The following is a 12,488-nucleotide window of genomic DNA, read 5'->3' on the forward strand; positions in this document are numbered from 1 at the left end:
TCAATTAATCTCTTTACTGTGCACATTTTAATCTGTTTAGTATTGAATATTTATATGGAATTTTACCACTAAAGGGAAATTTTAGTAGCTAAGCATAAAACGCAGAGGAGCATAAGGACCATATTACTGTAATATCTGTATTGCTGTTTCAGTGTGTGTTATATGACTTGCCTTGGTGGAGTCATGGCTTAAGTGACTGATTTACAGTATTGTATAAACATGAGGATGAGTGTTCAAATCCAGCAATTGCTGAGTTTTCTTTTAACAGAAACACTTCTTTGAAAAACTAAAATAGCAAATATTATGGACACTACAGTATATTGATTTTTTTTTATATTTCAAAATAACACATGTTCGTACTGTATGTACAGTACACAGGGGTACCGCAGGTTGAACTGTAGGGCGCAAATCCACCTGAGCCCAAAAGCCCAACATATTAATGTGCATTTGCCTGGCGCTGTACGGTTTTCATCACTCTCTGCGGGAGTGCTGGCTGTGACGCATTAAACCGGTTTCACAGGTATTTTACCTGTGTAAGTAGAAGGTGGCGTGTCTTCCAGCGAAAGACACCTCAGGATAACAACAACAACAATTTTACAAGTCCTGGGAGGAAGAATATCATCAATATTAATAATAATAATAAACTTTATTTTATATAGCGCCTTTAAAGGTGGCTTTTTAAAAAAAAAACTTTTTTTAAATGCATTTTCATTTGCACACAGAGCAGTGTTTACCTGAACATGGAGATGCCATACTGAATAATTCCTGCACACAACCATTGCAGCTGAATTTGAATCATTTGGCAGGGCTATGATTCATACAAGTGGTGGTGGATTTGGAGACAAAATGTATTTACATTACACAGAGACTCAGTAGCAATAGCAATTAGCAATATCAAAATAGCAATATTATGGACACACAATTGACTTTTAAAAAAAAAAACTTTTTTTTGACAGCTGGTACAGCACCCCACCGTGCTCGCTCGCCAGCATTATATTCTCATGTACGGTTAGAATGTGTTCATTGTCTTCCAATGAAAGACGGGTTCCTTTCACCGAAGTCGGGAAACATTAGAAGCTTGCCACACCTGGACTGTTACACCAACGCATTAGCATGTTAAAGCAATTCCATTGAGACAAAGATAACGATTTACGTTGCATTGCCAGATTGTGAATCAATAAAAATATTTAATTAAACACGGGTTTGCGATTTAAATGGAAATGGGGGTGAAGGGAACTCTTAATCTAAATAAAAATATAATAAATAAAACAGGTTTCGATAGTTAATAACCACTTTTTATGCACGAAACACAGGTGATTTTTCTTCCTCCTGATCAGTTTAGAAATCTGTGTACGCAGTAAGGTTTTTACTTCCTAATTAAACTTTTTAAATACGCGTTTCGAATAGAAGCAGCATATGCTGTTGTCTTCCTGCTATGTAGAACAGATCAGCAAGTTTTTTTTCTCCAATCAGAGGGGTGTCAGATGGTGTCAGCCAATCACCATTCTGTAGCCTACCGTAATCTCTGGTATAGGGACACCCCAGAATTCTGTCACATTTTCATTTTAGGAAATTATGAAATGCTTGGTTAAAAGCAAGGGAGATTGTCCATTATAGTGGACATAAAAACAAGAGTTTGCTGTGGCGTTATTGGAAACCCAATTTTAACACAAATCGCCGGCATTATATCCTAGAAGACACAGACTGGCGCCAGACCAGGAGAATGCCTGGAGCATAAAAGAAAATGCAGACGAACTAGGGATTGGACAGTTTCCAAGTGCTTGTACAATCGATGGAAATGTTCAAATAAATGTGCAAAAGAAATAAAAAAATCATTTATTCCTTTATCATATTGGCTAGCTAATGTCCTCTCTTTGCTAGTTACCTGTGGCTGTGTTTCTGCGTTGCGTAGCAACGAGTGACTATATTCTCAGGCGGAGGAATGTAAACAGCTTAATTTTTGTGTTAATTTTTTTAAATCAAAATTCATTCTATACAGCAATCGCATATTTGGGGACCGTTTCATAAAACTTTAAAGCTTAAAATGTTTAGAGAGAAATGGAAGACTGGTGTGTACTTTTTCTTTAAACTACAAAGACCAGCCATATACAGTACAGTTTACATACAGTAATGTTTATGTTCCTAAATTAATATCGTTTATGACCTTCAGATGCATTATGCTCCTCTTCTTTTTATGCTCAGCTACTTAAATTTCCCTTTAGTGGTAAAATTCCATATAAATATTCAATACTAAGCGGATTAAAACGTGCACAGTAAAGAGATTAAATGATTAAATCTTCTCACTACCGACCAATGCACCACGAGTGCCCCTGTCGGTTATTTTGGCCAGCCAATCACTTACCGCGGTAGACTGCGGTGGCTTGTGGGTAGTTGCATGCGGTACGGGTTTGTACCGTGCATTTTGAATGGCTGCATCTGTACCTGGAAGGCCAACACTAAGACACACAATGTTATGTACAGCAGCACCAGCAGCCATAATTACAACAAGCTATGATGTAAGGTGTGAGTAGGCTGGTTTAACTAATAGGTTTTCAGTTTGGATTTAAATCCTGAGATTGACTCAGTTGAATCACCTGTGTATGTACCTGCATTTCATTATTCCAGAAACCCACGTTCACTGAGGGAAGATAGTAGCTATCTGCCAATCAGATATCACTTCCCTCCTGGTGAAAGAATGAGTGTTTATGATAGGTCAAAAGTGTGACATTGAGTGGTTCAAGGACCCAGTCACAGTAAGGCTGAATTTCAAATATATGTTTGGATAAGTTACAGATACAGATGTCATATAGAAAAGTAGGGCACATAATATAATTATGCTTTCACTGATGTGCACTTCTACCCCCTCTAGGAATTAGCAATGTGTGGAATGTGTAAACCACATTCACAATCCAGTGAAAATGGTGACTTTTCTGTGGGGTGTAAGCCAGCACCCAGGGATAATAAAAGACGAGTGGGTGGTCAGAAAGGCATGTTACTCAAGTCAGGTCTATCTAACAGCACCAGACCGATAATGAGCTTCAATCAAAATTGAAAAACCTTGGGGTTATATTCGATTCTGGCTTAACATTCGACCCACATGTACAGCATACTGTCAAAACATCTTTTTTTCACCTTAGAAATATCGCAAGACTACGCCCTATGCTATCATTAACTGTGGCTGAAAAGCTGATCAACATATTTGTATTCTCTTGAATTGACTACTGCAATGCTCTACTCCCTGGGGTATCTAAATCTACTCTGAACAAGCTGCAGTATGTCCAAAATTCAGCAGCCAGAATCCTGACCAGGTCTAGTGCAAGTGTTCACATTACTCCTATCCTGGAGTCCTTGCACTGGCTTCCGGTCAAATTCTGCGTAGACTTTAAAATCCTCATGCTCACCTATAAGGCTTTACATGGCTTGGCACCTCAATACCTGTCTGAACTTTTATCGCCCTACTCCCCACCTCGCAACCTCCGCTCTTCAAATTCTGCCCTCCTTACTGTCCCCCAAGCCCGTCTACATTGTATGGGTGACAGGGCCTTCTCCTGCTATGCCCCCAAGCTCTGGAACTCTTTGCCCAAGGATATTAGAGAGTCATCTTCTCTAAACTCCTTCAAATCCAGACTCAAAACCTTCTTCTTCAGAAAAGCCTTTACTTAACTGGTTCCATTCTTCACCCCTCTGCTCTTCTTAATACCACCTTCCACGGTCTCCTCTATTGTTATTGTTGTATTGTTGTAATTATAATTGTGTCCTATCTTGTGAAAACTTCGTATTTATTGTTGTAGTCTTCTTATTTATTGTTATTGTCATCCTGTAAAGCGCTTTGAGAAGCCACCTTTAAAGGCGCTATATAAAATAAAGTTTATTATTATTATTATTATTGCACTTTGTTCAGACACATGGGTTGGGCCATAATTACACTCTATATGATTTACTGGGGAAATGTAGACAATCATTCAAACATCATAAGCATATGGAGATTAATATCATTTTCCAGAAACAACAGCAAGCGAAAACATTGTCTGGATATACAGAAAACGGAGATCCACTATTTAGTGATATTCTAATGGATCTAAAAAAGAGAACAACAGACCTGAGCTCATTTTTTGATAAAAGATAGTGTATGAGCTTCAACAACATGGCAGAGCAGCTTGTTCCATACTCCCACAACCCTTTGTGTAAAATTGTGAAACTTGCATTTCCTTATATTAATTCCCTCTACTTGCCTTGGTTCATGTTTTACTGTTGATTCTGAAGAAGTCTGTGATTCTTCATACTGTTCATAAAATTTTCTTTATTCTGCCTGTGTATGGTTCTCAGCTGGCCCTCACCAGTGCCCCCCCTTCCTCAGAGATCTACGTGTTCACTGATGCCTCAGCTAAGGACTCCTACCTGAAGAGCACCATCATTGCACTGATTGAGAGCACCAAATCTGTGGTCAGTAGTTCTAAATGTGTGTCCTGATTAAGGAAAACAGATATCCTTTGCAGATGTATGTGTGAGGCCAATAGTCCAATGGGTGCTAATGCCTTGATTGAACTAACTAGGTTCACAGTTATTAGGAGTAAGGTTAAGTAGATCAATATTGCCAATAATACTGACTAGATTCTTTGCTTTGCTTCTAATATCTGATGAGATCAAAGTGGTAATATTGCTGTAAATAATAATTATTACTATTGTAACTTTAAACTACCACCACACCCCCTGGCAACACAGCAACGCCAGCAAAATCCTAACTGCTTGCAGTTATGGAAGGCTTTCAGTGAAAGATTTACCTCTCCTTCAATTAGCAGTGATCTTTGGGCGGTGTTGTCTGGGATGAGTCAATACACAAACAGTTTGAAGGTGGGCGTGAGTCTATCAAAATTTCCTCATTCTCTCTTGTGTGTCACAGGGGTTGGAGCTGAGAGTTGAGACATAAAAAACATATAATTGGTATTTCTAAGTGTTTATCAACTTAATGTTGATGGCAATAATCATGCTGTTGTCAGACACACAACCAGCCATAGTTTAAGACAAAAATAAAAACTTCTCAGGATAAATGAAGCCAGATCATGAATCAAATTCATTTTATTCAGCATACTAAACTCTCATTTCTTTCTGCTTATCTAGAATGATTAACTTTGAAGTACATTGTAAGATAATCAATAAGCTCCAATGTCTTATTCTTTGTAGAAGAGGAATTGACCATATAAACAGTAGTTCAAGTAGCTACATGAAGTAGAACTCCATGTAGCTACTTGAAGTACACCCAAAGAAGGCTCCATAGCTGAAATGTTTTGTTTCTTTTTTCTCTTTCCAATATGGAAAAAACCTTTACTTGTTCATAGAAACAGTATTTATTAACAAGACTATTGTGTAGAGACAACATGGTGTCTGAAATAGATCTGCTGTGTAATGGCAATTTCTGTTTCCTTTTGTGCAAAATATCAAGACAACTATCATACTATCTAGCACAATTCAAACCACATACAGATCCAGCCATTCAGAATGCACATCAAATAATGCAGCAGATTGTGGTTTAAACACCACACCACACTTTTTAAAAAATATTCTGTTGAGGGACTGCATTATTTTGTAAAACCACAAGGTGGCGCCGTTGAATGCTTAATGTGGTGTGTGGAAGCCAGAAAAAGCCTGGTTTTGAATCAATGCCTAGTTTCTTGGGACAATCCTTTATCCAATTATAGAATTTAAGTTGTATGGTTTTTAGACTTTTATTAATTTTATATTGCATCTTACAGTATGTAAAATATTAAATTGATTTTCAAAAAGTAGGGTTATTATACAATAACAAAATTGTTAGATATATAAAAATAGTTTATTATTATAGCTTGTGAATGTGTTGTGATGTGCATTTTTCAGGATTACATCTGCATTTAAATAATCTATATTTTGTTTTAATTAAAGAAAAAAGCAAACAGGAACCAATTTTAAAGTTTAAATTTTTATTATAAAAAAATATATTTCACACCTACTATACTCTAGTGGCTTTAAAACCATAAAGAATCATACTGTATATACAGTATGTTTATACAGTATACCAATCACACTACAGTTCAGTGACATGCACACTACTATTTTGGCATATCTGTGGATTTGAATGTGTTTTGAACTAAATTACATGCTGTTTACCCCCCACTGCAAGTTGTGAGAAAGCACTTTAACAATTTAAAAAATCCTGATTGGGAGAAAAAAGCCCTGTGTATGACTTTTTTTCCGCATTGCAGTATATTGTATAACAGTGTGACTTTACAATATGCAAGACAAACTATTCCACGAATAAATAAAAATGCGTTATTCGATTTATTGTAAAACCACTAACACTAGCACATGCATATTTTTTTCAATGTGAGAACATTAAGATTGAACCTGTGAGTAACCCCAACAGCTACATCTCTTGTACAACACACATGTATAACAAATTGCAATATTATATATAAAGGTAGTAGAACCACAATAATATTCACCATTGTATGAACAGTTACAACAGATACAAAACAAATCTGAAACCTTTTCAAACAAACCTTGGGGATGCAATACACTTTCTCAGTGGTCACTATTGCAGTTTTAGTTTAGGAACTCCAATTCCCATGGACCCCATAGGACTACTTTCTGGCAGTGTCTACATCTCCTGGTTACTAAGTAATTCCTAGATTTAATCTGGCCTTTTAAATCAGAATCTTTTTTAGGTAATTATATTTAATATATTTCTACAATTATTAACAATATATTCACAGTCTTGTGAAAATGTTTATAGCAGTATTGGGGATGTAACAGATGCTCCCTAGACAGACTAAGAAAGGTGTAATATCCAGTTAAAAGGTTGTAGTGTCGCAAGGTTCAGTGCATTTGCAAGTTTATGAGAGGCTATGGACTGCAGAGCCACAAGTCCTGTTTCTGTGTGTTACAATGCGTTAATCAGGACCCTATGCAGACGGCAGAATCTGGATGGGGGTAAAAGACACCATGAGGAACTGGGCTGGTAGCCGAACATGGGAGTGTGACGACAATGCACAGGTGCTCGGTGGGGGGGCGTTGTCCAGGTGAACAAGTCCAAGCTAGAGTATAGCAAGAGTCCAGAGCCGGGTGATCTGTCCAGGACAAAACAAGACAAAGTTAAAAACCGGATCCGGTGCAGGGAGATGGATTAAAAATTGGAATAATGGGAGCAGGCACTCTGAGCCCCGGACTCAGCTAGGTTGGGACGCTGGTAGGAGGCCTATGCCCTCAAGCTGCTGGTGTAGGGCAACTTGGTGGTAGGCCTCCAGGCATCTGTCTTCCAATGCAGAGCGTGGAATAGAGTGAGCGTCTGGCTCTTAAGAAGGGGCTGGATTGGAGACAGGTGCACATTATCAACTAAAATGTGAAAGAGCCGGACCGCCCTTAAGAGGATGGATTACAATACTGACACTATGCCTAGGTTATACTCACGATGGCAAGCATGCTGGTCATACCAGAGTTTTTGAGCACGCTGTAACTTAGCTTGGTTTTCTCTAGCCTCTTCTCGATATTTCTCCAGGCAGTTTCTCATTGCCAGTACATACTGCACAATCCCCTCTCCAGATGTTGTAGGTGAAGTTGCCTCCCAGGTGGTTCCCAGCAAATCTAACCGCTCTTGAACAGCTCTTCCATATAGCAGCTCAAATGGAGAGAATCTGGTTGAAGCTTGTGGGACCTCTCGATATGCAAAGAGAAGAAAAGGTAACCATCTATCCCAATCCTTTCCAGTATCAGACACAAATTTCTTTAGCATGTTCTTAAGAGTCTGACTGAACCTTTCCACAAGTCCGCCTGTCTGTGGATAATAGGGACTGGTCTTTATCGCTGTAATACCTAACTGTTGATGGAGTTGTTTCATCAGTCGGGAAGTAAAGTTAGTTCCCTGATCAGTCAGGATTTCTTTTGGAATTCCCACCCTAGAAAATAGTTGCACAAATGCACTGATAACTATTGGTGTTGTTATTGAGCGAAGTGGAAATGCTTCAAGAAAACAGGTTGCATAGAGTTGCATAGATAACTAATATATATTGGTATCCTGTACTACTTTTCTCCAAAGGTCCAACTATATCCATAGCTATTATTTGAAATGGGGTGGAAATTATTGGCAACAGTTGAAGAGGAGCTCGATTAGATCTATATACTGATTTTCTGGCACTTGGGGCATGTTTGACAATATGTTTGCACATCTTTGTAGTGTTGGCCATTAAAAGCGTGAGCTCATACTCAAGTATGTTTTTTGATGTACTAAATGTCCTGCCCATGGAATTGTATGTGCAAGGTGTAAAATCATTGACTTACAACTACTGGGTACGACCAAGTGCTTGTCAGTTTTCCTGGCAATATATAACACATCATCTTCTACAATATACTTCTCCCCTTCACACATTTTCATCTCATCCCCATAAGCTTTCTTAAATAAAGGAACAAGAGATGGATCTTCCTTCCATAATTTCCTGATGTCATTTGGGATTTCCCATTGCCCTGGACTCAGCTCAGATCCATCTACTTTAGGTATAGGGCTACCTAGCTGTTTTGGTCCTTTGGTTCCTCCCTCACACAAACTATCACACAAGTTTGGCAGAGGTTGTAAACCAGCTTTTGCTTGAGCCCTCTTGACTACTGGAAATGAAACTTGATTTTGTTAAACTCTCTACATTGGCATTTTTTTGTAGAAAGTCATTTAACACTGGTAAATCTCTGCCTAAAGTCATGCCACCTGGTAAATGTTCCACTACACCCACTGTCATCAAATACTTTTGATCTTCTACCACCATTGTCAGTTCTGCCATGGGGTAGTGCTTCTGATCACCATGTCTTTTAGGTTTCTCAAAGGACACACTGATGCTTTGTGCCCTGGCTTTTGACAATAGAAACATATAAAGCCCTTGTCATACAGTCTGCATTGTCCTTTTCTTCTCCTTTGGATGCCTTCCAGACTCCGACCCCCCCAGAGGTACTTACAATGTTCTGGCCATCTTTAGTGTTTTTAGATCCTCTGGGTATAGTCTGCTGGAGTCTTGATGGCCCCCCTCATCGTGCGTTAAGGTACTAGGTACTATGGGGCTAATTTTGTTGGTGTTAACCCATCCTCCGATTCATGTCCCTTGGCCCAGGTCCTGACGTCATGAGGAAGGATTCGAAGCAGCTGCTCAAGAATAATTGCTTCTCCTATTTCTTCCTTTTTTGATTTTTGATCAGGACGAATCCAGCGCCGGTATAATCCTTTGAGATGGTCGTATGTCTCAGTTGGGATTTCTTCTGGTGGTGTTGTGACAGCCCTCAATCGCTGTCTATAAGTCTCAGGTGAAATATCAAATTTAGCCAAGAGAGTATCCTTAAGGTCGTTGTAGACATTGTATACATCCTCATTCATTGCTGAGTATGCTTCCAAGGCCTATCCCATAAGCAGAGGAACAAGGAGACACAGGAAGCCCTGTGACTCCCTTCCATGGAAGTGTCCAGTTGCGCTTGCTCCACATGACCGATGAGGAGCTGGAGTGGGGAGCTGTAGTCTTGGGCTTGGTCCAGTATCACTAGCTGTGTCTGCAGCAGGTGCAAGAGACAACACTGACCTTACGTCACACAGTTCCTTTAGAAACCCTTCATCTCGCTTTTGATGTCCTGTCAAAAAATCTTGGAAAAAAGATACCAGTTTTGTTTCCTCCATCTGCTCCAACATTCCTGGTTGCATTTAGGGCATTGCCTGCCTCCTTATTTGGGTTCTCCTCTGAACCATCTGAATCAACAGTATCCTAGGCCTCCATCTCTTCCTTGATCGGGATTTTTGAGAGCGCAGTTCAGGCCTCCCTCTTTGGGAACATAGCACTCTGTGGATTGCCACCCCACTGCTACCACCATAAATGTCACAGTCTCCTCCTTGAAAAGTTTAGAGGCGTAGATGGAATGTAACAATAACGATGGCACAGCCACAATTGCAAAGACGTGCAATGGTGTTTATTAAGAGGAACTGTGTTCCCAAAGTGAAAAACACAACTAGGAAAAAAACCCACAAAGCTATTGTACATTAATTGGTGTAAAAAATAGATTGTTGTAGGCAGCTCCTATTCTACCCCACAACCAACTTTCTCCTATCTCCCCCTCCTAACTTGAAGAGCTCCTTTTCTAGGTTAAACTCATCCCCCTAGAACATTCCACTATAAAGCAAAACATAATTTTGCAAAATAATAATCAGAATTCTGATATACACCATTAAGGAACAAGTAATAGGTTTATTCCATGCTGAAAAAAAAGGGAGAAAGAAAACACAATGTTTCAGCCGTGAAGCCTTTTTCAGGTGTGAGGGTCCTGAAGAAAACACAACATTTAAATACACAACACTATTCCTTTGCGGCCTACCTTTGCTGACGCAGCTATCTACTTGAACTACTTATGTATAATATATTTATATTCCTAAATAAACATTGTTTATGACTTTGAGAGATGTTATGCCTCTGTTATTTTTATTGTCAGATACCAAAATTTCACTTCAGTTACAAAATCCCATATTAATATTCAATAATATGTGGATTTAAAGATGATAAACAGTAGGGAAACAGATTAAATGAAGCAATTGTTTCATTAACATCTAACACACCACTAGTACCACCTATCGATTGTCTTTGGGCAGTGAAACTTTACAGGTGGTGCCTTATTAACAAATGACTCTTGTTCTGAGTAAATGAGATTTATTGCATCTGAACTTTCCAGGATGGTAAAGTAGTCAGATGTATCAAAAATAAACTCCAGGTCCATCTATCCATTTTCTAACCACTTGTTTCAATTCAACCTATCACAGCAAGCAACTGGCACAAGGCAGAGTACAAGCTGGATGGGGTCCATCACATGGCAGACAGACACAAAGACAGATGTGCACACAATGATGCCAGGGCCAGTTTTCTCAAGAGCCCATTAGTCTAACAGTATGTTTTTGGACTGTGGTAGGAAACTTGAGCACCCAGAGGGAACCCTTGTGAACTCAGAGAGAACATACAAACACCACACAGCACATCAGGTCCAGTATTGAAGCCAGGTCCCAACTGCTGCAAGGCAGCATTGCTAACCACTGCGCCACCATGCTGCTCCAAAAAAGATATACAATACTGTAGAGGATTTCTTTTCTAACAACTGTCTAGTAACACACACATTTGTGGGGTACTTGAAAGTAAGATTACCCTCTGACCTTGATTGTTTATGATACTTTCCCTCTGGAAGAACAGTGGGTAAATGCAAAAAATATTTTAAAAAGACTAATGCAGGATGAAAGTTATCTAGTTATCAGCTAGGTTTGCAATTACCTAGCTGTAATAATCACATGAAATGAAATGTTTTCTATTTATAAGATGTACTCTGTGTCCCACTTCCATATCTTCCTACATCATATCTTACTACATTTATTTCTCATAGGTTTCATTTTTAATAAGCTTTAAGAATTCATATGTTCTTTCCTGAAAATAAATATTTGGAATTCCTATACAATTATAAAGTCATACCGCGGTATTTCAGCAGGTCCCCAATAGCTCTCCCAATTCTGTTTTTCTTTAAAAAATTTAAAAGACAAGACTGATAGTGTCATTCCTTATGATATAAGTGCTCTTTCAAACTGAGTACAGGAAGCAGGTCACGGTCATGTCTACATTTTATTTTGGGGTGCTGAAATCCCTTATGAGGTTTCCTAATCTTTTTTGAGGCAAATTTAAATCTCATATTAAAACCTTTTTTCCTATCTACATCCTTGATTTCATTATTTAAGAGTGCATTTTAATTACTATCTGAATTTGGTTGTCAACAGTATACTCATAAAGCTTTTACATTTAAAGTATTAATCATAATCAGTGTCTTGCAATAGTATTCACACTCTTGCATAAATTTCACATTTTGTGGTTTTAAAGCCTGAAGCCATGATACCAGTAGCAATTAATGTTTGGTGTATGCACAACCTAATGCTCATATTCAAAGACATATACAAGAAATACGTAAATGCCAAATCAATATGACTCCATCTCTGAATTTCCAGTAAGAAATTCTGTCTCTGCCATCTTCCTTATTTCTTCAGAATGATAAGTTAATTCTATAGCAATCCCTATCATGTTGTTATTTTTTAGAGATTTCAGTTACATTGTAATCACCTACTAAATGCAGTTGCTTCATTCTTTTGCATTTTGTTTCTAATACTCTTTGTATTTAGCAATGTACAACTAATTATCTGATGCATTTTACTTCTCTCTTGGGTTCTTTGTACCCCCACTCTCTTTTTTTTCCTTTAAAACAGAGGGTGTAGGCTTTATTTGGATACCCACTCCATCTCATTAATAAAATGTATTTGTATCCAGTATGAAACAAAGATATTGAAAACGAATCTAATTTTCCTTTAATTCAGCTGTGTTGGTTGGTAGTCCAGACTACCCTTTTCTCTTTAAAGAGTAATCGATAGATTGAGAAATGTTGATGAAAACAATGTGTGAAACAAATAGTATTACTTC

General features: G+C 38.3%; 1 protein-coding gene across 1 annotated transcript in view; it reads left to right on the top strand.

The window, feature by feature from the left end:
- The window catches only part of LOC148818160 (von Willebrand factor A domain-containing protein 7-like), a 130,567-nt gene that overhangs the window by 81,718 nt on the left and 36,361 nt on the right, over positions 1-12,488 (top strand). The window contains exon 8 of the mRNA XM_088937429.1: positions 4,327-4,443. Within this exon, the coding sequence (XP_088793555.1) occupies positions 4,327-4,443 (117 nt within the window). The remainder of the gene's footprint in view (positions 1-4,326; positions 4,444-12,488) is intronic.

This window comes from Atractosteus spatula, chromosome 19 (assembly GCF_055471065.1).
Source record: "Atractosteus spatula isolate fAtrSpa1 chromosome 19, fAtrSpa1.hap1, whole genome shotgun sequence".
In the NCBI taxonomy this organism is placed as follows: Eukaryota; Metazoa; Chordata; class Actinopteri; order Semionotiformes; family Lepisosteidae; genus Atractosteus; species Atractosteus spatula.